The sequence below is a fragment of the Martes martes genome (assembly GCF_963455335.1).
Source record: "Martes martes genome assembly, chromosome: 18".
Classification (NCBI taxonomy): Eukaryota; Metazoa; Chordata; class Mammalia; order Carnivora; family Mustelidae; genus Martes; species Martes martes.
The window spans coordinates 34107187-34133912 of record NC_137906.1 but is presented as its reverse complement, the minus strand read 5'-3'; the positions used below and the strand labels follow the sequence as shown (position 1 = coordinate 34133912).

The 26726-nt window shown below is 51.3% G+C and overlaps 1 protein-coding gene across 2 annotated transcripts in view; it reads right to left on the bottom strand.

The window, feature by feature from the left end:
* Positions 1–26726, bottom strand: part of USP7 (ubiquitin specific peptidase 7) — a 62231-nt gene that overhangs the window by 3844 nt on the left and 31661 nt on the right. Inside the window, exons 3-26 of one of the 2 annotated variants that reach the window (XM_080829736.1) lie at positions 21885–22083; positions 19982–20120; positions 19262–19350; positions 17057–17165; positions 16003–16133; positions 15533–15587; positions 14411–14491; positions 14221–14311; positions 11910–11992; positions 9527–9636; positions 7844–8000; positions 6696–6840; positions 6338–6468; positions 5658–5792; positions 5286–5387; positions 5044–5149; positions 4202–4294; positions 4046–4113; positions 3593–3693; positions 2528–2681; positions 1825–1892; positions 1242–1350; positions 1074–1151; positions 262–362 (exon numbers count right to left, since the gene is read on the bottom strand). In XM_080829736.1, the coding sequence (XP_080685862.1) occupies positions 262–362; positions 1074–1151; positions 1242–1350; positions 1825–1892; positions 2528–2681; positions 3593–3693; positions 4046–4113; positions 4202–4294; positions 5044–5149; positions 5286–5387; positions 5658–5792; positions 6338–6468; positions 6696–6840; positions 7844–8000; positions 9527–9636; positions 11910–11992; positions 14221–14311; positions 14411–14491; positions 15533–15587; positions 16003–16133; positions 17057–17165; positions 19262–19350; positions 19982–20120; positions 21885–22083 (2635 nt within the window). The remainder of the gene's footprint in view (positions 1–261; positions 363–1073; positions 1152–1241; positions 1351–1824; positions 1893–2527; positions 2682–3592; positions 3694–4045; positions 4114–4201; positions 4295–5043; positions 5150–5285; positions 5388–5657; positions 5793–6337; positions 6469–6695; positions 6841–7843; positions 8001–9526; positions 9637–11909; positions 11993–14220; positions 14312–14410; positions 14492–15532; positions 15588–16002; positions 16134–17056; positions 17166–19261; positions 19351–19981; positions 20121–21884; positions 22084–26726) is intronic. The other variant, XM_080829737.1, reaches the window with a different exon arrangement.

The window sequence follows — 26726 nt, the reverse complement described above, 5'->3', positions numbered from 1 at the left end:
GCAGACGCTTAACCGACTGGGCCACCCCAACACCCCACACGTTGACTTTTCTACCCGAATCTCATCTTTACTACATCGTAGTAATGATCAGGAGACAGGGAAGGAAGGAAGAAAATATGGCTCAACTATGAAATATTTATACACTGCCACAGAAGCCAGGCCGAGAGCTGGTTTGCCCCTGCGCATGGGTCCAGTAACACGGCCTCGGGGCCCGGGGCCAGCACCTCCCCTGGGACGCCTCCGACTTCAGGAAATACTTGCCTAAGTTTCCCTGATGCCTTCTCCCCGAGCTCAACAGCCTTTTTACATTCTTCCAGCAGGTCCCGGACACACCCATGCTTATCGGGATATAGTGTTATTTCCTAGGAAAGGACAAGATGAAAGAAAACATAAGGGGGTCTCTGCTCACAACACACCCACGTTGCTGGAAGAGGAGAAAACACTGCACCAAGATGTTCAGTTGTCCCAAGCCCCCCACCACATCAGGACACCCCCACCCTGAACGCCCCGATGCGTGCACTCTGACCCCCGACCCCACCCCAGGGGAGTTTAAGAAATGCCACTTTGATGCCAAAAGGTTGCCATTCACAGGACAGCTTCTCAGGAAACTCCCCGCACAGAAGGCCATCTCCTAATCTGCTCTCTGAGCAAAGTGACATCGGGACAGAGTGTCAGCCTCGACAATGACCAGAGGTGGACTGGAGGATGTCAGCCTATCGGTTCCACCCAGATGAGCATGTTTATGGCACATGGCGTGCATTTTCATTCAAAACTGGCCAAGCTACAAAGGTGAAATGCTTGGGTCCAAGCAGGGAGGGACCTCCTAGAACCACCACCTCATGTGGGCAGGGCACACCCTCGGTTAACAGCGGGTATCAGCATCCACCCCTCTCTCAGGCCCGCTGCTCTCAGGCAGAGGCAGAAACGGTTCGAGAAGCAGTTGGTAGCGGCAGGAGGGGGACAGAGGGCCACTAACACCTTTCTTTTGTTGTTTTAGTTCTCAAGGGCTAGACAGACAAACATTAAACACACACCAATGAAAATAAAAATTCGTATCATTAAAAAGCACGTACCTCTTCCCTAAACTGGCTGTTTAACCAAATACACTTAAAACTTCGTCTGTTTTCAAAGTCTGTGATTTTCATCTTAAGCTGTTGAGAAAAGAGAGACTGTTAGATATGTCTCCACAAAACCCAAGCCTTGTCCTGACGACCCACGGTTACATGATTTCGGACTCATACCTGCTGATAGTAAAGCTTCTTAGGTTGTCTAGGCTTGAAGAACTGTAGGAGATCTCTTAAAGTCCCTTCATAATTATGTCTAAGAGGGTTCCCCGGGCCGTCCCTATAACTGCACAAATAAAAAGCATAAAAACAAATGACTTGTTTGTTTACCTAAAATATCCGTGAGCATAAAAGCAAACCACTGCCCTCACGCCCAGAGCCAAAATGTGGGCCTGGCACAAGGCTTCCCTCCACACTCCTGTTTCCAGAGCCCTTAGGCCCCCGGCGGCCCCACCTGCGCTCTCAGCAATGGGGACACGGTGCACACAAGCCTGGCTGGGCTGGACCTGGCTGGATGCGCGGGAGACGCAGGGGGTCACGTATCTAAAGTCAGTTGGGCTCCGGGTGAGGCCACCCATGCCTCGGACGTCAGGAAGCAGTGTGGTCAGGATGCGGGAGGTGACCACTCTCGATCGGAAACTAAGTAGGGACATGTCAGGTGCCACGGCCCCCCCTCGTGGGATTAGTTCCACGATGTCCGGATCAACTCTGGAGAGCAGGCAGTGCAGACCCTGATGCGAGGCAACGGGGCCCGCCTTACCCTTGAGACTTGAAAAACTGGAGCAACATGGGGTCAGTGTTGAGCCTCTGGGCCACTGTCTTTGCAACCTGGGAGGAGGGAAGGGACCCAAAGTCAGAAAAGAAGGCTCGTGTCGGGGAGTGAACTGAAATCTGCTTATCAACTTTACCATTAACTATTTACCTAATGTTCTTAATAAAAAATTGTGATATTTACAGCTTGAATTTTCAGGGCCTAAAAACCCACCACCTGCTGAGAATAAACCACTCCCCGGTGTATCCCCAGCAGCACATCAGTGAAATTAGCTGTTAAAAAAATATTTTTTAAAGGAAAAAAAATCCCTTTAGCCTGAAACGACAACCCTGAGATTAAGACCTGAGCTGAGATCAAGAAACAGACACCAAACCGACTGAGCCACCCGGACACCCAACGGTCTCTCACTTTTAATGGTGAAGTCTATAGGTTTAGTTGCCGATGGCAAGCCGTAACAGAGACAAAGCTGCTCTAGAAACCGCCATCTCCGAAACCGTATCATGCCAGGGTGGATGGGATGGGAGTCGGGGGGCAGTGCTAGCACCAATCCCGTAAGAACCACTCAGACCACGGGGCCATCGCCCATCCTCCGGAACCGAGCCCGCCAGCTCCCTCAGCAACCCTTCCTTTTCAAAAAGGACTCGGTCTCTCTGATGTGGAATCTGCAGGGGAAAGAGCCTTTATCAAATACCTGAAAATAATTCATTCGGTTTGATAATGTAACCACAAATCCAGGATCATTAGGGATTGTTTTATCACAGAAAATGACATCGACACGGTGGTAGAGGTCTCGGAAATATTCTTTTGCAGTGGGTAATTCACTGTTATCATTTTCAGGATCATCCCTGGGGGGAGAAAGAACAGAATGCAGACTGAATCAAAATCCAGGCCAGGCATAATGGTTTTTTTAAAAAGAAATAAAAAGGCACCACCTCTCAAACCACAGTGATACAGACAGGTGTGGACAGAAGTTCCGACTAACCCTGTGGCTGCTAAGAGTCTGTCGCAGCTGCTCTGTCAGCCAGGACAGTAAGGAACGGCCACCAGACTCAGAGGGTGTGCTTTGAGCCTCCCACGGGCCCGTGCAAACCCACCTGCTGCTCCTGATCTCGATACGAACACGGAACCGTGTCCTCCCGTTTTATACACAGGGAGGGACTCGGCAGGACGTGCCTCACGGCAGAGGCTACTCTGACCCGGAGCTGGCCGGCAACCACTTTCCTGCTAAGGCAGCAGGGCCGAGTAGTCACGAAGCCTAAAATATTTACTACCTGGCCCTCCAAACCTACATCCGCCAAGCCCCGTGCTCGTGGGATCCCCATGACCTGTGTTCGACACTGCCACGGCCAGATGGCTTCTCCAGGAGCCCCGGCGAGGCCCTGCAGACAAAGCATCTAAGACCACAGACCTGCTTGTGTGACGAGCACAGGGACTTCAACGAGTCCCCTATGCAGGTACGTGCCAGGGACCCTCGTGCTGAGGGGCAGGAAAACCACCCTGCTGCTGGCCAGGCTGCTGCCCGCCTCGGAGCTGCCGTGCTCGTTACTGATTCTTAGGAAACCGTTCGTTCTATGAGGAAAAGGTTCACTGCCCACGATCCCCAAACCGAGAGAGAGGCCGACTTCTGTCCACATTCTCAGCTACTTCAAACAAAATCTGACGAACTCAGGGTCTTGACACAGTTTTGTTTCCTATTTCTGGGGCTTATGGGAAAACTATTAGTACAAAGTGATTCAGTCCTTCAAAAAGTACTTACTTCTGGAAGACTATAATGTCACCATCCATTAGTTCATCAAGGGCTTTATCAAGAGACACGTCGTAGTCCTGAATTCTCTCTGTTAAATTCGGTTTAACTTCCTACAGTGAAAGAGAGGAAAGGTTCCCGATGAGCACCTGTCCGTGTTCCACACGGCCCGACGCTACAGGTGCTCTCCCGGAGACTTCTGTTCTCTCTGCCCGACATTTCTAGTAAGTGAAAATGCTAACGGGAACGTTACCATCCGCAGAGACATAACGATCACTGAGCCCGAATGAGGAAAGAAAAATCAGACTTCTACAACTGTGACCCTCAATGCAACACTAGCCGGGGCCCCCACCGCTTAGCTGCCGACTTCACAAAACGATGAAGCCAGGGCAGCAAAACAAACGAGAAGAGCCCTCCCCAAACCACAAACGATACAGTGTTTATGGAACAACAAGCCGTCCAAACCTCATAGAGGATAAGGCTAGTATCTTGGATAAATCCCGCTCTGTCACACATAACCGGGAGCAAGTCACCTGCATTCGAGGAAAACAAGAATTCAAAGCTGTAACGAACCAAGACTTGAGCAAAACCAACCGCGAGGGTGAGGGCAGGAGGACTTACGTATTTTACAGGATATTGGTGTGTAGATGTGCCCGCAGTAGTTCAAGCTCCGTGTTTTGGGGTCATACATTTTCAAAAATAGCATGACATCATCTACAAGATTAATAAACAGGTTTTGTTACAATGCTCCAAAAACATGAACAGGAGGCAACCAAAATGACAGCCTTTTGGCACCCGAAAGCCACCGTGTCCACCGAGGTTCATCAAAGACTGAATGATCCTAGAGTCCAGTGTCATTCCACACATCGGGCCCCGGGAAACACTAATGCGAGGCACTGAGGATGGGACTGAGGGCCGTAACCTTAGCAAGCATCTTATTTTCAAGGCCAGGTACTAACCAGCTAGCTGAGTGTTGCCATGAGAAAACGCTAATATTGTGTGTCCTTGCAGCAGAACAAGTGACGGTTTCAGAGCAAGCATCAGCAGGCTCTGACCCACGTGTTATGTCAAACAAAGCCGTGCCAGAAGACAGCCAACCTGCTCGCCAATGCCTTCTCTGCGGCCACGGACAGAGGGCAGAGGCCACAATGGCCCACGAGTGTGAAAGGCTGACTATCCAGCCCTCGGCAGGGCGCGCCTGCAGCCCTGCTCTGCGGCAGCTCGCGAGGCACGCAGCAAACCACGGGGCCGAGGCCACAACAGGACATGAGGACTCAGCACGGCCACAGGCTGCTTGCCACCAGCAGCCGGTCAGGCCCACTCGGCTTCACCAAGGAGCCGAGCACAGGAAGGAGTCCGGGGTGTACCTGGAACTGGACTTCACGGCAAAGGAAGAACACCGAACCCCATGTGTGTCTAGACACTGGCAAGGCACCCAGTGCTGTTGCTCCAGGGACACTTACGATCTTTGTCAAACTTGGGTAACGTGGCCCCGCTGGCAGCCAGCTCCGGATCAACGGTCTCCAGGAATATCGTCCATGGATTTTCATTATCGCTCAGTTCAATCATCTATTTCCAAAAGAGATGCTGGTGTTAGACTACTTCAGGGGCCGATGAGAGTGAAGACCATGGCCACCCACGAGTCAGCGGGCCAGAGGCAGAGAAGCCACGGCGGCGCCCAGGGCCTCCCGCACATGGCCCTCACCGTCTTGTTGCCGTCTGCCTCGTTATCCAACATTGCGGGCCGTTTGGTTCCATTGCTCCTTGCCTGCATGGGCCATAATCGAATTTGATCTTGTGGAAATCCCTGAAAAAAATTAAAGCTAAATTAATTAAAACAAAATCAGCTCGTACTTTAATTCCTTATGCATGCCAGGATTCCAGGATTAGAAGAAATAAAACGACAGAGCTCTCCCTGCTGACGTGGACAACAGAGACCACCCACCACCCCACTGCCCCCATCAGGGTCCCCAGTACGCCAGGGCTTGAATGCCTGGTCCCTGCTGGTCCAGTGGGCGAGGAAAGGAGGCAGAACCTGGAGGTCAAAACAACCACCCCCAGAACGGCCAGCACTCACCATGGTCTGAGAGAGGTTCTGAACAAATTCAGTCAGGGAGGAGTTTTTCAATACTTTGAACACAGTGTATTTCACTTTTTCTTCATCGTACATATCATTTCCTTGGTGGCCACAAAACTGGTCCTCTGCAACTATCTGAAAATGCACAGGAAACACACAACAGAGTTTCCAGCCGTGAGACCACCCCGAGCAAAACAATGTTTCAACAGTAACATGCTAAAAAGAGCTAATCTCCTGTTTCGAGCACCGTTCTTCAGGAGACCCAAGGAAACAAGAATCAAGATGGCGAAAGATGAAATCGGGAGCTGAGTCAGAAAGTACGAACACCTGTGCCCCCACACACTCACGCCCGCTCCCTGCGGGGCGAGCTGGAAGCCCACTGCCCGGCGGCCTCGGGTTACTGCCCAGGCCCGGCCAGGAGGCTCAGCGCATCTCTTCCCAGGCAACCAACCTGCGGAAACCAGCGACCGAAACGTGAACCCAAACCTTCTGGAAGTTCACCTCCCTGTCCAGGTCTCCTTCCTTCCCTGTCACCGGTTACGTTTCTCCACGGCCCGGAGCACCACCTCCCACCATTAGCCGGCCCTCCTGTGCTGCCCTCGGGGCCCTCACCCTGACACCCCGCCCCCCCGCACACGACACCCTCGCGCGGACAGCGCGCAGCCCGGTCCCGGGCCGACCTGCACTTGCATGTAGAGGTGGGCTTCCTGCCGCTCCTTCCGCTTCTGCGCCTCGATCCTTTTCTCCTCCTGGAGTCGCTCTACCAGCTGCTGAGGGATGTCGTGGTCGGTGACCGCCTGTAAAACCTCACCTGCACGACAAAGTACGGTCTCTCACCTACTCAGAAGACCCCAATGCCATGTCCTCGTCCACACAGTCATCTTCTTCAAATCCAAGTCCTCGGGACCGAGAGTCCACATGAAAACCCACACGCCCCACCCAGCTGGCCTAGAGGCCACGCGAGCCCGGCAGAGGACAGCACTCCGGGAGCGGGGACTCAGGCCCGCAGAGCCGAGCCGAGTGAGGGGCGCTACTCACTGAGCTTGGACTCCCTGATGTACACCAGCATGTAGGCGTTTGTGCAGTGCCGCACGGACAGGTCGTCGTCGTGGCCCCCGTAGTTGTGCTCGATGGCCTCCTCCTTCGTACACCTGGACACCACGTCATCGTCGAATTTACACCACTGGCAGGGAGAGCAAGGAGACGTGTAGAGATAAAGCACACAGGGAAAGAGGCGGGGTTTTCCTAAAACAAGGGACCCGAGGATGTGCCGAACCAGGGGGCCTCCACCGAGCTGCCCGGCACCCCAGCCAGCACTCGGGTGGACCGGGAAGGCGCATCTGTTGGATGCTCTGTCTTACACACCAACAGCCCACTTCAAATGGTAATCAATCGACCATACACAACTCTTTACAGATCTGAGATAATCATACAGGGCTCACTTCCGTCTGCTGGTAAAGCGAATTTTATGGTGTAGTTACGAAATTACAAGGGGACATTTGATCCTATCATGACATATTATCTCAGCAAGTAAGGGCCTGACTTAAATAAAAGTCAGCAGAGTTGTACGTTATACTGATCTTCCCATCTCATTGTGGACCGAGTCACTTTCAACAGTACTAAATCTCACAGTGAAAGGCTCACTGTGGTCTGGTGCCGTGTCGGTCCCTCCACCAACTCCCAGGTCAAGCGAGGCGGGCTTGGCCTCTGCTCGGTTCCACACTGGCCCTAGGGTCCTGAACACGGACCCCGAGGACACCCTGGTCCCCTGGGAAGACTACGAGAGCAGATCCACGCAAACCAGCACTTTGTGCGTCACAAAAAGCGGACCACCAGGCACCCAGAGGGACTGCAATCGATAGGGGCCCCCACCCAGGCCCGGGCCGTGGGGAGGACTCTGCTGGCATCCGTAAGTGCCAAATACATGCCTCACTGGACATACGAAGGGATAAAGGGCCACGCTCGACACTAATAACGAGAGGCACACAACGTATAATTACTGATTTACTATTCATCTCTGAAGTAGCAGAGATTAATGCACGAGGGCACACAGATACCCCAGAGCCCAGGGTGGAATCCTTCGCTGTCCAGGCCACCCAACAGGCACGGACAGAGGCACAGCTCAAGGTCAGGGTGAATGCCCTATACACCATCACATCCGACTCCACCCCCTGCCCAGCACTTACTTTGCCGTCCCCTTTGGGGTTCAGATAAACCACATAATGTCCACCATGATTATCTCCACTGTGAACCAGGACTGCATGAAGAATATAATTTGCAGGGTCCTTAGGATCTGTTTTTTGCAAAAATTCATCGAGTGGTAACTGTTCTGGGAATTCAAACCTATCAAAAAACATTTTTAAAGAAATCCAGGTTTCATTCACACGTGAAATAGTTTACCTTTAGGCTTTTATTTATTGCTAGACGGTCTAATTTACTGGCTAATCTTTATCTGGAATGGGAAGTATCAGTGGGACTCAGGAGGTCCCATGAACTACTTCTGAGGCAGCTCCCATTCATCAGAACACGTTAATTACTCAGACGTCAGAACAAACTTGAAGCTAGGTAGGAGGAAAATGCCTCTAAATGCACTGAGATGCCGGACAGAATTTTAAATTGTAGATATGACACGACGGCCAGTCTTGTGAAAACATACACCATGACTTTACTAGGATGCGGATAATTCCAATGTTACTAATGAGTAATCTGACTGCCCAGCTCGTAGACCACAGAGCATATACTGTGAGTCTGAGAAACATGGGACATCAGATCTGAACAGGTAAGACATGGAAGAAAGGATCCCCTGTGCCCCGTGATTTCTAGTTCACATACTGAACTTGACTTGTTTTTAAATGACTGGGGTCCATAAACATTTTAACAACACGGTCAAAGTTAATCAGGAGGAGTGCCCTGAGAGGCGGGTTGGCAAGGACTCGGAGGAGATCAAGCACACGGAGCCTGAAGGGGCAGCCACCCCATCCCAGTGCCGCCCTCAGCAATCCTGGCTGCTCTGCCAAATGTTCAGAATTCCTAAAGGACGCCAGAAATCTGGGCTTTTATGCGAAATCTCATGATTTCTTTTTTTCATGCTGGCAACTGATGCCAATAAAAACAAACAAAAGCAAGGTGAGGGCCCAAAGAAACACACCAGCAGGCTGGCTCTAGTCTGCAGGCTGCCAGTCTGTGAGGTCTGGTGGATACGGCTTCTTAGAGACTCCACAGTGATGGGCAAAAATGAAAGAGCAAAGAGCCAGCTGGTGGCAAATAACTTGACTGGGTTCGTTCTCTCTCCAGTTTGATGAGTGACTAACCAACCTCTACCCTGTGCCCAAACAAACCGGGACAAAACTTCCATATTGTAAACCAGATAAAGTATTTAGTATCATTCTTTTAACTAGCATTATAAGAATGGTGAAAACACCTGCAATAAGGCACACACATACATCTACGTCATCTTCCTGAAAATTCCAGCACATTCTAGAATACCAACTGAGCAGTTACGAAATGTTGGGAGAATCCTATTTAAACAAATACAACAACATCAAATTCCACTCCCAAGGTAATAGTGACATTCTGCTAAATGCAGAACAGGCAGAGCAGAAAGTCCCCTCCCCTCAGGGACCTCATCTGCCACAGTGCAGAGGGAGCTGGGGATCCCTAAGAGTGAGCGATGGGAGCAGCAGCCCCTGAAATCCCTTAAGGGAAATATTCCCTTTAAAACCATTGTTCTTGGGATACTGAGGCAGGAGAGAGACCTAAGTACATCAGAGATGGACTGAAAATATAAAAAGACCAAACGAAACACTGAGACTGACCCCCGAAGTCAGGCGATGATTCAATCTTAACTTTCACACCCCACTATAGATTACCTATCATTGATCTTGATATTTTGGTCCGTCTGAGGGTCATACATAAATCTCATCAGCTGTAGATGTAACACTGGTGGCAAAGTTAGGAATTTCACACCTTTCTCTGCTTCCTGAACATTGAAAAAGAAATGCAAGTTTAGTTCAGCCCTACTTAGTCCTTGAAGCAAGGACAGCAACAGCGGTCAGCGAGATTCAGTGGGAGAGGAAGGGCTTCAGGTGTCCAGCTACGGTGTGTTTAAAATGCCGTTTAAGAAACAGGCTCACGGGTGGCTCAGCTGGTTAAGTGTCAACCCTTGGTTTCACTCGGGTCATGATCCCACGGTCGTGAGATCGAGCCCCGTGTTGGGCTCCGCGCTCAGCGGAGTCTGCTTGAGACTTTCTCCCTCTTCCCCAGTTCTCCACACCCCTCTCTCCCTCAGATAAATAAAATCTTACACACACACACAAGAACCAAGCTCAAACAGAGAACTGGTGGTTGTCAGAGGACAGGGGACAGGAAGTGGGAAGGGGCACTAGAGTGAGGGGGGTCAAGAGATCCAAACTTCTGGTTAGAGCACAGGTCCCAGATACGAAGCGCGCGCCAGGGTCAGAGCACGTGAACGCCACATCCCGGCGCGGCCCTCCCGAAGCGAACCGATGCTGCACGTCAACGATGCTTCAACCAAAAACTAAAAAGTCAACTGTCGCGCTTAGATCTTTCTCAGCTTTGCTGAAGTAGCCTGCGTGTGTAATACTCCGGATTATATTCTGATGCCCAACAACAGGGCAGCAGCTAAGTAAATTAGGGCTTCATCACTTGCTGCTGTGTTACACGGTCATTAAATCCCGCAGGAAGCAGGGAACACACGGAAAATCGTGCGCTGGGAAAGCAGAAGCTGGGGCTGCGGCGACGCGAGGGCAGGCGCGCTCACGGCCCCGGGCGGGACGACACTGGTCAGCGGCTTCCTGCCCCTCGACTCTGCGCACGGTCACTTCCGAGCACAGGACGCAGCGCACACGCTCGGCGCTTACAGCCCGACCCGCTGCTGAAGACGGTCCTCACTCGGCAGCAGAGAGACCCTCACACCAGCAACGCGGCCTGTGCGCAGCGGACGCGCCCCGCTTCTCAACAAGGCCGACCGCACAGCTCCCACACCCCGGGCCCCCCCTCAGCCGACACGCGTTTCCTCACGAAAATAAGCCTCTGCCCAACCCTACTACTACCAGAGCCCCGGGCTCTCATCCCAGCCCAGCTTCCCAGTCACACCTTCCTTCCAGGCCCGGGTACGTCCAGCCGGAGCTGGGCCTGTGACAAGCCACAGGCAAGGCACCCTGACAACTCCTGAACGTGCTCAAGAGGACAAAGTACCGCTGAAAGATAAACAGAAACCCGAGGAACCTGCCGCACAAAGGCGCGCGCGGTTTCCATACAGCTTCGAAGAACAAGAGAAGAACCGTTGCTCCGCCCCAGTCCACCGATTCACGATTCTCAGGTCCGGCTCACCCAGGCCCCAAACACCCCGATGTGACAGGACAACTCTTGTGAGTTGCCTGAAGTGTTTCTGAACCCATCGCAGCCACGTGTTTGCCAAGCGACTTTCTGAGCCCCACGCAACACAGCACCCCGGCCTGGGACGCCCTGCAAAGCGGGGACACCGCTCCACGTCGGCCAGCTCGGGACGCGCGGGACGGCGTGGGGAATCACGAACTGCTGAGCCCGTGTGTCGGCCGCATCCGTGAGGACGCTGCTGACCCACTCACACCACCTGATGGCAGCCGGGACAGGCCACAGTCCGTGTCTCTCCACCCGAGCACGGACGGACCAGTCCCTCGTGCACAAAGCTCGCTGCTCTGCCAGCAGCTGACAGTGCCCGTGGGCCTCTGTGGGAACCAAGCAGGGACACCACATATTCACAGAACAAGCGAAAGAAAATGCACTCCTCGTTCTACAGGTCATGATCCTTGAGAAAACGAACTCCATCACACACACACACGCCCAAGCGCGAACCGCCGCGAACCAGAAGTGCAAGAGAGTCAGAACGTCTGCTTCAACTAGAAGAGGAGGAAAAGCTCCCGGCGGAAACCAGTGAGGAGAGGAGCAGAGTCACAGACGCCACGGAGAAGACGCCTCCCAACGGCGGCACGGGGTCTCCCGCGTGCTGGGGGACGGCTCGACCCGAGAAGCTGCACGTCAGCCTCCCGCCCGCAGCTCAGCCCCACCAGCGGCACAATCGGAGGCCCCAGAATACAGTGTCTGCACGAAGGAGTAAAACCCCGAGCTCTAACCCCGAGCTCTAACCCTGAGCAGTGGATGAAAAGGTACAAATGCCTGTTTCATCCACAACTGAAGCAAAGGACGTGAAAACACAGTGACGGGGAAGGCGGCCCACGGTTCCCACATTACCTGCAAGCCGTGCTCCCCGGCGTCGTATTTATTGTCACCGTCTAGTTGTTCCACAGCCACGTAATCCACAAATGATTCAAATACTTGAAAGACAGAAAGAGAAGAAAGAAAGTCAGCCGATGATCCTCCCACGACTCCGCAGAAGTCCGGAACCTCTAAGAACACAGACGTGGTTCTGACCCAAACACTTATCATAAAGCTACAGCTGAAGCGGGGCAGGAAGAGAGCAGGCGGGACCGTGGGGGCGGGAGGGACAGGCTGGGACACGAGTAAGATGAACCAGGGCAAGGACCTAGCATCAAACACAGGGACTGAGCCGAGAACCTCCCACTGCTATGAGAGCAGAACTCAAATGCCCTGCCTCACACATAGAGAGGACCCTGTGCAGGGACAGGTGTGTTCACCAGGAAGAAGTGCTCCTCTCACAGGGTGTCCAGAAAAATCACAAGGCTCCCTCCGAACAGCTTACAATCCTGTCAATTAAACCACAACAAAGCTAGGGGGCGTGGGGAAGATGAAGAATTCGCCAAGGACAACCAGTGGACCAGAAGACAGCCTCTAAAAGCAAATCCGCACGGACAGAATGTCCGACTGCTGACAGAGGTGCAGAGCATGGGGAGAACGTGACAGGTTTACCAGAGACCCGCACGCAGAGGGGCAGGCCTGACATCCTACCACGGGCAGAAAACCATTCTGGGGGGATTAGGGATAAAGAGAAAAGATAAAACAGTAACAGATAAGAGAACAGTTGGATGTCAGGGCAGGTGTTCCTAACACAAAAAGCAGAGAATAAGCTGATTTCACTCAAAATTCTGAAATGCCGTTTAGCAACAGAGGAGAGTGCCACGCGGGGGAGCAACTCAGCGACGCCGCCAGCGACCCGAGCGCATGCAGAAGCCTTTCTGCGCTGCTCCGGCCGGACTGACACGCACGGGCCTCGCTCTCCTGTGCCGCATGAACTCACACCCTGGACGATGAGCAGTCCAGGACTGGGATCTGGAAAGAGCCTGTCCCCCGTCCCAGCTCACGTGCAGAAGAGAAACCCACACAGAGCCCAGCACCTCCCTGAGAGGGCAGATTCCATCTGGGGCCGGGGGAAGAACTGCCCAAAAGATGGGGGGGGGGGGAGACAGGCCCCAGAGCTCACGCCGGCCTGAGAACGGTCTCTGCTCCCCCAGCCACAGCGACGAGCCCCTCACATGTGGAGCTCCAGGCAGAAGACTCAGAATGGTGCTGCCTCAGCCGTGGGCCCAAGCAGCCCTCACTGAACACTGCTGGGCTCCTGCCTGACGGAGCGCAGAATGAGCCTCCGAAGAACCACACTATGTGCAAGTCGCTTCAACACGCACCGGAACAAAAGGTTAAGGATCCCCAACACCCAGCGACACAAACCACCACGGCAGGCATCGGATGCCCAGACATGCAAACGTGCTGGGAAACAGAGCCCAGGATGACAAGTAAATCCACACAGACCCATAAATCCCAGGTGACAGAACTGCTCAGTGATGACATTAAGTCACTAGTGAATACGTTCCTGATGTTCAAGAAGATACCCAAATGGCCAGTAAGCATTTGGAAAGGCGACAATGTCGATGACCTTCAGGGTACTAAACTGACAGGGTACTAAAACTGACAGGGCACCCTACTCCCATCAGAATGTCTGGTCTGAGAGCCGACAGTTCCGCTGTGGCTGGGCGGCAGCGGCTGCTCTCACACAGTGCTGGAGGGACTAGAACTGAGAAACTGAAAAACTGGCTTCCGCTACGGAGCCAACAATTCCACTCACCGTGAACGCAAACACATGCACTGGAACTGGCACAGAACAGCCAAGGAGACTTAGGCCCAAGAGCCCCACGCTGAAGACCCCCACATCAAGAGGAGGATGGTTTCAACATGCCTGTGATGCACCCCCCACATGGACCATCATCAAGCGGTGAAAACGAACCCACCATCGCTCCTTGTGGATATGATGCAGAGAAGTGCAGAACAGAGGCTGTAACCCACACGATCCCCTCTCTGGAAATATTTCAAGTATGCAAATGCAACCTAGGAGGGGAAGTTAAAAGCCCCAACAGCAGTTTCCTTTGAGAAGGGGAGGTCGGGGTGGGGAAGCACCGGCATCTAGGCAGCCACACCATGTGGCCTGAGCCAGGTGGGGGACTGAGCCCGTGTGCGCTCAGCGAGCTGCACACTCATCACTCGGGCTACCTTCTCTGAGCAGTATTTCAACGAAAAACCACTCAGGTAAATGAAGCATTAAAGCAAAACAGAAATGAGCAAAAGGTCGTGCCAAAATGTACACAGGACTTACTATTTTTCTTTCCTTTTATACTTAGCTGGATATCATAATAATCTTCTCTTCTATCAGATCGATAGTCTACTTCTTTACACTGGATGTAGGACTACAAATAAGGAAAATAAGAGGGCTTAAGTATTAATTGTCAAAATACTTGCATTCTTAAATTGCTTAAGATCATTATTGAAAGCTGGTAGCCACATACCACCATTTTGCCTCTGAATAACTTGGGTATGGTGCCCTCCACACACGTGCCTTTCATCTTATTCTCCACGTTATCAAGCAACTGGAAGAGAAAGTTGTGACTGTAAGAAAATGTTATGCTCAATTTACAGTAATTTGAAACTTGACTAGGAAATTTCAATGGTCAAAGGAGTTCTAGACTATAAATATTATGACCTTTAGCATGCAATTATGAAAACATACAAAGTCTTCTTCCTTGATTGGGTATTTATAAAAATATCTACATGCAACAGTTGAGATTAACCTCAGTACAGCCTTTGGAATGAATTAGTAATCTGTAGTGCCTTTAGAAGCATTTTTTATATTCATTTTACCTCTGTGGAAAAGCATGTAAATTGAGCACTAAACTTAACTCGTATTGGTCCACACCAAGAGATTAATGAGGTTGAGCCTGTCAACAGGATTGACTGGTTTGTCCATGGATATTTAATGAACTGGATTCAATCCAGCTAGTGCTGCAAAAAAGAAAACACACCTTGCCCAGCCAATCACCTTGAATAACCATTTCATGTTTTGTGTGTGTGTGTGTGTGTGTGTGTGTGTGTGTGTGTGTGTGTGTGTCTCTATGTATGTGTGTCTCCACGTGCGTCTCTGACCACAACTGGAAGGACGGGAATTTGCTATTGACTAAAGACGGTTTGGGGGAGAATCACCCACACAGAGGGCTGCCCCATTAGAACCTCTGTGCCAAGGGGGAGTCTGGACACTCCGGAGAGTCGACGGAGAGTCGACGGAAGTCCCAGTTCTAACAGCGAAGCAGGGGGATCAGGACAGCCCCTCAGGCCAGTCTGCGGTTTCTCGGATTAGTAGCTGGGGCAGACATACCAGTTTAACAAAATCAAACCATACTACCTCCTGCTCTGTAAATCAAGTTTCCCCTCACACTGCCCTCTCCAACAGCAATTCCGCTCCTTCTTTCTGGCTCGTAAATGAGACAGACGCTGCCTCTCTTTCCTAGCCTGGTTCTGCCCCGCTCGAGGACGGGCGCGTGTGGCATGAAGCAGGTCTGAGCTGGGCCACCGTGTCTGACGGTGCTCCGCCACGGTCAGTGTTAAGGAGTGTACAATTTCGGCGCAGAACTTACCACTCGACACAGCTCTTGAACGTCGTGCTGCATGAAGCTATCTAAGGTTTCCCACCTTGGAAAGAGAGAAGGAACATTTATACTTAATCCTCCACATTTCAAATAAGAGCATATTAAGCAACTCAGACTTAATAAAGTAAACTGCATAATCAGCCATCATTCTGAAATTCATGTTTGGAGGTTATTTTGGGGGGCCCTGATTTAAAGACACCCTGGATTCTAGCAGGACACCACAGCTTTGTCCTCCTCTGAACATCTTGCTGTGTGTGAAGGGACATCGTTATGTGGTAAATTAGGTCTCAAGCTAAATTCTAAAACAGAGCCTTTATGTCCAAAAAGGATAAACCAATACAGTGATAAAAATAACTGGGCGTACTTAAATGCCTACACTCTGCTCTCCATCCTCCTACTACGCGCTCATGACTCTTCCTTGGAGAAGGAAGGAGGAAAGGCAGATTTCTGATACATACCCGAAGGACTTTGTTAGCTTTTTTGTTCCTACAGGCTTATCGCTGTGCTGTAATTCGTAGAACACTCTTTGTAACGCTAAGGGGACGCTTTTGGAGGAATCATCACCCTCTGTTGGCATCATGTACACAGCCTAAAATAATTGATTAAGAAATAAAAATGGAATTGTATGTGAAAGCATCATTTCTAATATCACAACGGCTTAAGGCAGTGGATAGGGCTTCTAACTATCCCCCAAAACAGGTCAGGAAGTTTTTTAAAAACAATAATCATGAAAGTCTTTAGATGGCAGTATAAAAAACACAAGAAAGTAAAAACGAACTTAAAAAATTACCCGCGGCTCACCATCCAAAGAGAACCACTTTTATTTCCTACCTCTTAAAGCCACACTTTTTAGCTGAACGGTACTTGTGAACAGAAGCTGTGGTAAGACCTGCGTGCCACTGCAATGACCCACATCCGCCTGTCCCCGCGACACCGTCCCGCCGGGGCAGCGACCGACAGTGCCGCCGGAACAGGAACAGGCAGCAGACGAGCCGGCGGCCCCCCCCAAAACCAGGTGCCCACGTTGCCTGCACCGCTCTGTGCTGTTCACACGGCGTTCCAAAGGGACAGCCGACTAGCTATCCTCCATTAGAGCCAAGGCATGTCTGTGGTTTTTATTAGTATTCTCAGGAGCCTAAGTTTTACCTGTTAGTGAAAATTAGACTTCACGGCCAGTGGCTTCGTCCATTCAGTTTTGATATAAAACTTTCAAATGTTGCTGCTAATGGTTTTCATATTAAAAACAAACAAACTGTTATCACGGGGCTACAGAGCCCCCATGAAGTTAGGTCTGCTAGCCAGCCAACTTTTCATCACCCAAGTGAGCTTCACAAGTGTCCACACGCTGAGGAATAAAGATACGCATTCGCATAAAAGAGGGCCCTCTCTGGAGACAGCACTGTGGTACTGCGAGGGACACGGCAAAGTCGGGTGACAGGACTTTGCTTGTCCCTTAGGACTTGAGCAACAGGGTGGGTGGAAGGTTGAAGGGGAGAAATACCATCCATTTACCTTTCGTAGTTGATTTGTGAAAAATAAAGTCTGCAGCAGGCTGTTCATGTAACAAGTCGCTCCCTGATTCTTTAAACCGACATAGCCCGTGTGCTTCTTTGAATCCCACCTACAAGATCAGTTGGAGGTTGAGGGAAAAACCGCACAGGACACCTCCTCGCTTCTGCAGTGTGTGTGGAGCAACTCGGCGAGACGCCGGCGAGCCCCCGCGCTGCCGTGCACCGTCACCTCCTGCCCACCATCCTGACACGGGAACAATGGCCAACGCACCCCTCTGAGGGAGAAACTCACCGCCAGGCCCCCAGGCACTGAGGGCACCAGGGCCAGGAGTTCTTAGCACGGTCACGGGCTCTGTTCGCCCAAGTGCACGAACCCAGCACTGGAGAAGCAGCTTAAGGCCGCTGACGGCAGCCCTGACTTCTTTGTCCAACACACCACTCACACACAATCATGAATCCTATGCGACTGGCCCGTGTGGGTCCACGGCATACACACTAGGTCACATGTGGAGTCAGCAAGAAATGCACAGTCGGAACCCCTCTCTTTGCAGTTATACAGAGAAGCAAAGACAAGCACGTACACTGGGGGTTCGTTCGTTAGTTCGAGGTTCTCAACTCCCAGTTTTTCTCCCTAGTCTACAGTGGTGGTTGCTGAGGAGAAAAGGTGTATTACCTCAGAGTTAGCAGCCCGCGCTGCACACTGCCCCCATCGTCACAGGAAGCTAGAGAGAATGCCAGTTGAAGCCACCCCCTTCCCCATCACCCTCTGTATATAACGCAAAGCCATGAACAAACATGACTGCCACCAAGTGTTGACCAACCCTAGAGGAGATGTTTACTGTTGGCCGAGGCCGGGGTCCATAGTACTCTGCGATTCCAGGGGTTAGCCTATGACCTTGCTGCCACACTCAGGTGTCCCAAAGGGCCCTGGCTCAAGTGTGTGTGTGAGTGGGTTTGAGTGTCTGTGTGTGTGAATGCATCCACGGAGAATTTTTAAAACTGGCAAGAAAATGCAAGAATCCTAAATTATAGATGGTTATTTTAAAAACTACAATCAAAAATTAAGCAATAATGGCTGAACAGGTTTGATAAGACTAAAGCAAGAAATCTGCTGTGATTGGTAAGACTGGAAAACCCCAATCCCCTTTTTTAGTCAAGAAAAGTATCATCATAAACATAGGGGAAGATTTTCAAAATGGGGGGATGGGATAAAAACCCACAGAAATTTAATCTTCTTGTTTGTGCTTCCAGTCCTGATATCTGGATCCAACCTGAGCTCTGAAAAGGCTCAGGAAAAGCTGGATTCTTCCTGCGCATGCCCCAGGCCGCAGATGCCGGGACCCGGACTAAGGAACAGCTCCTCCTCGGCTGCCCCACAGTTCCCGGCCCCGGGCCATCCGGGTCAACCCACACCGGTGCTCTTGCCAGAGCAGGGCCACGTGGAGATAAAATAACGGGAGCAAGAACCGGGTGCCTGCCGCTCAGCGACTTCCCAGCCTGCACTCGCTGCCTCACCCTGGGGCCTGGACAAGGCAGCAGGGCCCCACAGCCGGAGTCCAGCTTCGGGTTCAACCTCCACACCTCCGGGATGCACCACCCAACCCCAGCCTTCCCTGCTGGTCTCCTGGCTACTGCTGCTCTCCCTGCCCCAACCTCTTCCCCTCCTTGCCAAGTAGCCCCGCACCCCTCCATGCCTCCTGTAAGGCCGAACACTGCCTCGTGCACACAGACCTCCCAGCACTGAGCAATCATCGCTTCTCTTGTCGGTCCTCCGAGCTGGGGTCCACCTTCCTCACCATCTTCAACCCACCCATTCCGCCCCTGCTTCCTGACTCAGACCCGCCGCTCCCAGACCTTCCCATCCCTGCCCTCTTCAGAGTAAAATCTGGGCATTTCCTCTGCAGCATTTATGAACTGCCCCACCAGTCTGGATATTTGAGGACAGAAATGCACAGCTATCTTGCCGACCACCATCACCTTCCTAGTGCACAGCAGTGTCCGGCCTACAGAAACCGCTCCAGAAAACAGGCCAAGCAAAGGAGTGAACGTGAGGCTGGAGTGCAGAGCCGCACACCCCTCGACTGTGGGCAAGCACAGAGAGGGTGCGTATCTGTTAAGTATGTGTGTCTCTGCTCACATGCTAGTGCTTCTCTCATCACAGCACAAAAGGTGTTTCTTAAGAGCACCCAATTAAAGAAAAACTTACGCAACTCCATGGGGAGCATCCGCCTGTACAAAGACTTCAAAAGTAACTTTGTCATCATCTATAAATCCTTTCTCAGGATCAGTCACTTCCTATAAAAAATAAGAATATCCAACTTGCATAAGAACACACAAATGCTTGCTTCGTTCTAAACAATTACCCCAGTGCCCTCTACGTAATTAGAGGAAAATACTACTTTTTCCAACCCCCACATGGTGCTTCTGATTTTGCAGTGTTTTGATCTGCTTTAACTAATGTCCTCTCAACAAGACCAGCAAGGGCTAGATTCCTCCAGGAAGCATCTGGGACGCACTGGGGGCTGATCCAGGGCATGGCCTGAGGCACCAGCGCTCGGTCCCCAGAGCAAGGGCTCGGAGACTGGATCCCGGGGATCCAGTGCTGGAGGGCCGAGCAGGACACTCCTGGACACTCCTGACAACGTGCTCCTGGTTTCCACCTCTCCCAAGAGCAGCCGAAACACCTGGGCCTGAGAACTGAGGAGGTTCCCTGAAACCATGCCCGACTTGGGTGCCCCCCCCCCAATACTGCCCTGTCGGCTGCTTAAAAACCTCAGCCAGCAAACTGGAGGACACATAGTTCCGGACACCTGCCCCACTTAGGAAGCACACGTTTTGATGCTAAAAGACACAAGGCTCTGAGGAGTGAAGGAACTCGGGAAGGAGTAAGGCTCAGATCACTCCGTGTAAACAGTCGGTTACTTACGCTCCAGGCCATGAAGTTGGAAAACCCCCAATCGTTCTCCTTGTGGAAGAACAGGTGGCTAATGCGGCGGCTGAACGACTTCTCGTCGTCTCTATAATTTATGATCTTCAGCACGGCTTGCGCGTGGCAGGACCACGACCTGTTCAAGGAAAATCTAAGCCTCAGTTGACCGACTTAACTGACGACTGCTCACTTCAGTAACAGCACACAGAACTTCCCATATTAGTTTTCTTTTTTCCTCTTTTATTTTTTGGGAGGGGTGGGAGGAGCTGGGAGAGCTCCACATTCACCTCTAATGGTGAACGCAGCTAAAAGAGTTCGGGGGTGCTCCTAGGCCGCCTGTAGTGATCTGACCCGTGGTTTTATTCATTTTAATTTCTTCATGAAGTTTTAGGTCAGTTTTTTTTTTTTTTTTAATTGCTACCAGTAAAACAGAAAAGTTTCTGAATTTTAGATACTGGTCTTCAGATTCTATGAGAGGCTGCTTTTCTGGTCACATGGTAGTTTTAGTATCTACTCCGGGTATTAGTGACACAACAGAACGAGAGAAGATGAGAGTTGTGCCCTCCAGGAGCCCCCCCCCTCACAGCAGCTCCCCGGCAGAGCTGCGCCGGCCCCTCCCGGGGGACTCCAAGCAGAGCCACCGAATCCCGGCACAGCACAAGAGCCCCTGCTGCCGTCAAGGTGGGCAGAGATCACAAAAGGGCCTCTGGATCAATGTCTAAAAACCGAAAGGCTACAGCCCTTGAAAGGTCCACTAAGGGCTTGGAGCTAGAGAGCTGAGCACAGTGTCAGTACCGGCACTATGCTGGCTCAGGCCGGCCACGCTGAACACGGCCCGCTCGCTGTTTCCCCAATGACTGTCAGCATGAAGTTGTCTGTTAGACTAATGTGTAGCCCAAATACTCACCAGAAACCAGATCATAATGGGAACACAGGAAGAAAAAATTTAACCTACACACAGGTCCTGGCTGCAGCACACACCTGGCTTTGCACTTCTTACCCACTCCAGCCAAGAGCCCAAGATAACGGACTGCATTCCCTGGGGCCTGGACAGAACAGGGAGGGCCAGTGCCCTCTGGGTAACAGCCTTCAATGAGAGCTCCAAAGAGCCACCGTCTGGGGGTGACCACACAATCATGGTCCAAGGAAGCAGCCTTCTCATGGGCTCCTCGATAGGGAACGAGAAGGACATGGTGACCTAGTGATCCGGGGACCCCTTCAAACAATGTCAACTAAGCTTCTGAGAAATGCTGAACAGTGACAGTTTTTAATTCCTTCTCCTTTTGAGAAGGAATCAGTGGGGAGAAAATGTGAAGCCTTAATCTTTAGTTCCATCTGAATAATGGGACCATGAAGACTTTTCTCAATTTGAAGACATTTTATTACACACTTCTTTTTTAAAATGACAGGAACAAAACAATATTCCTAAAATACGCTGAAGAGGCCCATGTTGTAATACCCTCCAAGAGTGTTTTAATTCGATCTTTCTGAATCAACACACAGGAACTGGTTAACACAACAATGGGGAGGCCACGGGACCGGAGGATTTTCCTGGACTACAGTTTTCCCTTTGGGCAGTGACTGATAACCTACCAAAGCCCGGAATTCAGTAGTGAGCCCGTGCGCTGGGGCCCGATTCCAGGTTCCGTGGGCTGGGAGATCCTAACACGTGAACCTCACTTTCTCATTTGCAAGAAAAACAGACGCCTTTTGGACAGAATACCTACCAGTGAGTTTTAAGGAGGGGAATGTATTTCATCGAATGTAAAATCAAAGGGCTATGTAGAGGCAGCAAGGAAACTCAATACCGTTAAGTTCAAAGAGGCCAATCAGATCGGGCCTTCAATCGCATAGCGTAACTATTTGTGGGTTTGTAATCGCATCATTTAAACTGTCTTACGTGGAATCAGATTCAGCATTGCACTGGAGAAAGAATCCTACGCTTTTTTGGTGTGGTCTGTCTGGATAAAAGCGTGGCATCACCATAATCTTCCATGGCAGATTTCGCACAAAACACGGAGGGCTAAGGACCGACTCACTCAGTCTGCTGAAGCGCTCGACAGTGAACTGAAACGTCGCCTCGGAGCGCCAACTCGTGTCTGCAAGAAAAGGCCGTGTCAATCACAGGGCTCGGGCATTGTCAAACAGCACCGACGGCCGGCGGCCGTGGGACCCCGCGTGGGACGACCGACACCTGCGGGACCCCGCAAGCTAACCGCTAACCCTGACTGAGGGAAGCGAGAGCGTCCTTCCCAAGCACTGATAACCCACAACAGTGCAGTGACACAAGCTCATGTAGGAGTGAAATCCAAACCCAGAGGGCTAACGACACGCACCTGCCTGCCCTCCTCGATTCCAGAGTTCGGCCTGTAAGAAAGGTCTACTCTACTCTGGCAATTCCCAAGTCACCCTCAGTGAGTGGACAGGCCCCGCAAAGGCAGCACAAAGCGGCTCGTGGGACACCTGCTAGAGGCAGGGGCGCCGGGAGGAAGAGGGAAGAGCTGACGTGGGCCGGTCTGCAGAAGAGCAGGGAGGGGGGCGAGGTGCTTGTGGGCGCACAGGGTCCATGGGGCACCCGGAGAGAGTGCCACGGCCATGCCCGCCGCAGCCCAGCGCTGTTTGAGAGACAAGACTGCTAAGAAGTGAGCCCCAAAATAAATGTTAACTTCACCAGTTCTCCATTTCTGTGAAAATACCAGCCTGGACTCCTGAAGGGGGATTAACTTAAAGAGAAAGAAACTGGTATTCTTCTCCACATGAATCGTAAAAATCGTTATATTTACTCAACAAGACATGAAGGCCAATTTAGGGAATTGAGGTTTCCTCCAACAGAAAGTGGACTATGGATAGAGTGCCTCTCTCTTAGCAGACTTTCAGTTACAAGTCCCACTTTAGGGGCGCCTGGGTGGCTCAGTGGGTTAAGCATCTGCCTTCTGCCTTCCTGCTCCACGGGGAGCCTGTTTCTCTCTCAAATAAGTAAATAAAATCTTGGGGAGGGGAAAAAAGTCACACTTTAGAACTGCACCTTTGGCTGAGATGGTGACTCTTCATTTACAGGTGACACTGCCTGCTGATGAGCCCTGACAAGCCCAGCAGCATCTGCGTGGGCGCATCTCAGCTCCCGTGAAGGGCAGCCCTCCCCAGGCCGCCGCACCATCTTACTGGCTGGCACTTTTACAGAACGTCAGGAAGCGGCTACCCAAGGTCAAGGTGCTGTACTAATCTCTATGTGCTTTCTCTCCACTTCGGTACCTCGTGGCTGCAGACAGGCTGCGGTTCACCAGGCGGCTGGGGACGAGAACCATCAGAGGTGTGCCCCTCTAAGGAACACGGAAGGCTTTGCCTGGTTTGGCACCAGGGGCCGTTCTGGCATCCCTGACCCCCAAGCCCCTGAAGCACCAAAGGAGGCTCTTGAGCTTGGGGGAAGAGCATGGCAAGGACGCGCTGCCTTCACCCTTCCGTCGCCAGACTTCGCTAAGACAACCAAGTGCCCGGGATACGGACTCCTCGGGCTCCGAAGCATGCATGTGTGCGACTACCTGAATTGCTCTGAAGAAAACATGTCCATCAATCCTCATGAGAGGGCAGTATTCTTTACCAAAGAAATGAGAATCAAAAGTAAGCGTGACAGCTGGCCCTGACCCCTCGTGTCAACACCCTTCCTCCCCCAGTGTTCCGGCTCCGTGTAACCCGGCTCCACGTACGGCACAGGCCCTTCGGAAGGAAGGGCTGCTCCAGAGGGGGCGTCCCATCTCAGAGCTGCAGTATGTACCCAAGCTTCTTCAAGAGGCAGTGAGGACTTAAACCCCTCGGAGGGGCAAAAGTCCCCCAAAAAGGCCAAGAGATGGGTTCAAGGTCATGTGTCAGAACGGCTTAGGAACAAAGCAGGCCACTATTTCAGACTCACACGTGAGCTGCATCTCAATCCTGCAAGGGGGCCCAAGACAGATGTTACTCCCACTTTGCAGACGAGGGAACGGAGGCTCGCGGAGGCTGTGGTTTATCTTATCCGAGGTGATTCACAGAACGAGCACAGTGGGTTTCAGTACTCAAGATCTGTGGCCCCTAAATGGTGATCTTGCCTCTGGTTTACAAAATGCCGTATTCTAGAGTTTAGCAACTCCCAAATGCAGAGCCCAATCAAACGTGCCTGCTTTATGGGGACCAAAGAAATGCCATCAACCAAATGAGAAATCACCTCAGGGCACACACTCATGAGACCCTGAAGAGCTCACTGTCCCGAAGCTCTGCCTCGCTTCTAACTCAGCTACTGAGTTAGATTTCCGATACGATTCCATTCTTTGTCGGATTTGGTTTTTACACAGGAAGAAACTGAAACGTATCCTAAATGCTTTTTTGTTCTCCCCCACACTTTATAATTGAATTCCAGAATTCATCCTAAATATTAAATAGGACCCAACAAAACGCAGAGGGCACTGAGCTGCCGAGAGTAAACCCTCCCTTCAGAGGCAGAGACGTCCCGCCGCCCCTGCCTCACACGCTCCGCTCACACACACGGACTGACATTCCACCTCCCAGTCCAGGCACATCCTCAGGACAGACTTACTTCGGGAAATATGCTAACTAGGACATTTAACATGAGCTTTCATGTGAATAAAATGTCGCCTTATGGCTCTCAACTCTTGGTAACTAATTACATAAATGAAAAGTAACATTATATACCGAAAGGTCAAGGCAAGAGGGTCTGCGAAAGAGCAGAGCCGGCTAGAAACCCATCTTTGGCAGAAAGGCCTGGCCTGATCGCACTTCCATAAGCAATTACAGGAAACATAAATGTCTTCGCCCAAGAAAACAGGTGAAAGTTACTCCAGGATTCTATTTTTGCGACTTCCCTGTGTCTATAATTACTTCAAAATTAAAAAAAAAAAAAAAAAAAAAAAAAAAACCAGAAAGCAGTTCACGTGGGATTCTGAGGAATGCCCCCACACCCTGCAGAATCAGTGCTTCATCTGAACAGAGACTCTAAAACCTGCCCGAACGCCGCACTTGGTGCGTTACTGCGCCGCTCTTTGTATTGTCCAGGACAGGACGATGAGTGTCTGCTCCCTGCTGTCACCACACATCCTCAGCCTCAACACTCGGTCACCCCCCACCTCCACCCTGCCCTCACACAGCAGCACCCCCGCGCCCGTTCATGCTCCCGCCTCATCTTCGCTGGGCAAAGGCCAATGAACCAGCCCGGGGTCCAGTTGCTTGAAAAAAAGGTAGAGGGAGATACAGTCTTTTGTTTTGTCTTAAGCCAGAAGCTTAGCCTGAAGAGTCCCCAGACAGCGCTCTTGCAGTCATTTTATCAGACCTGTTTTTCATTCTTTTCAAGTCCCACTTAATCCCCAGACATTACTTTTGTTTCATGGGTACCAACTTCTACTGGGGCTGCATTGACTCTAAAACTTCTCCACTTCAACTACAGAAAAACAGTAAGAAACTAAAACCAAAGAAGCATAGGTAGGTGCAACCAGAAAATGATTCTGACTCTTGCCCGTAATCCCACATTACCAGGACTTTTAGATGCGCTATCTCAACCCAACACCTGTCTGTGCTGTCAGCCATTCAGCTTTTGCAGAGAAATTCCCCTCCCAAAGAAGGCCCTTCTGCCCAGTAGATAAGCCTAATCCAGCATTTCCTGGATCGTGTGCCCTACTTTCCCATGTCAGAAGGAGATTCAAGAAAAGGGTTTCTAAAGTTCAGAGTCTTGGGGAATCATTAACAAAACAAGTCTTCTAGAGAAAGACATTAAGGTGCAGACAGCCCAGAGAAGCCCGCGATATGGACTTCTGGTTGGCCCAGCACCCCTCAAACTTCCTAGACCACTCAAGACTTCTCACCACATGCTAACATCCCACACAAAAGAGTTTCAAAATACTTATCACGACTGGGAAAATGCTGCCTTCAACTAAGGCTTCTACTCCTAGAACCAGAACAACCTCCCTCCCGGCCCTTTACCATCAAAGAGATAAAAATCTTTTCACTCTCTTATACTGGGCCTTTCAAAAGACACCTAAAATCCCAAACCAGGAACATGGTGCTACTGAAGACCACTCTGCTTTGTCCTTTAATACCCTTTCCCCATTTGGTAACTCACTACAGGAATATTTCCACTATTAGGTTCTATGGTTTGGCACATTGTTTACTACTACTAATGTAGTAAAATTTGCCTGAAAAGGAAAGGGGTTTTCATGTACATTACGGATCTCCTAACAGTGGTTCTCAAATGAGGCACTCTGAACCCCCAGAGACATCTGGCAGTGTCTATTTCTGGTTGTCAGGACTGCAAGGAGAGGGCGTAAGGGTGGGATGACATTGGCATCCGATCACGAAGAGGACAGCCCCTACAACAAAGAATGATGCACCCAAAAGGCAAAAGTGCCAATGTCGAGAAACTCTGCCCTTTATCTACGTCTGCACCTCCTCCCAAGCCCCCCCCCCCCAAAAACACACACGAGTTAATACTCCTTTGGAATTGCTCTGTGGGACTAGACGGGGAGCTGTCTGCCTGAGGTGGGCCAGTTACTGCTCCTCAAGGGACTGGAACCGTCTCGGCCTCACACCTGCACACTGGGCCTGGCCACACCTTCCCAACCGCACTCTCTGAATCACTTTCGGCACCTCCGGTGTCCGCAATAAAACCAAGAGCCCGGCGACCAGAGACCACACCCACACCATCGCCCTTGATCTACAGTGGAAAGCGCACTCCACAGGTAACAAAGCAGCGGGGTGTAGA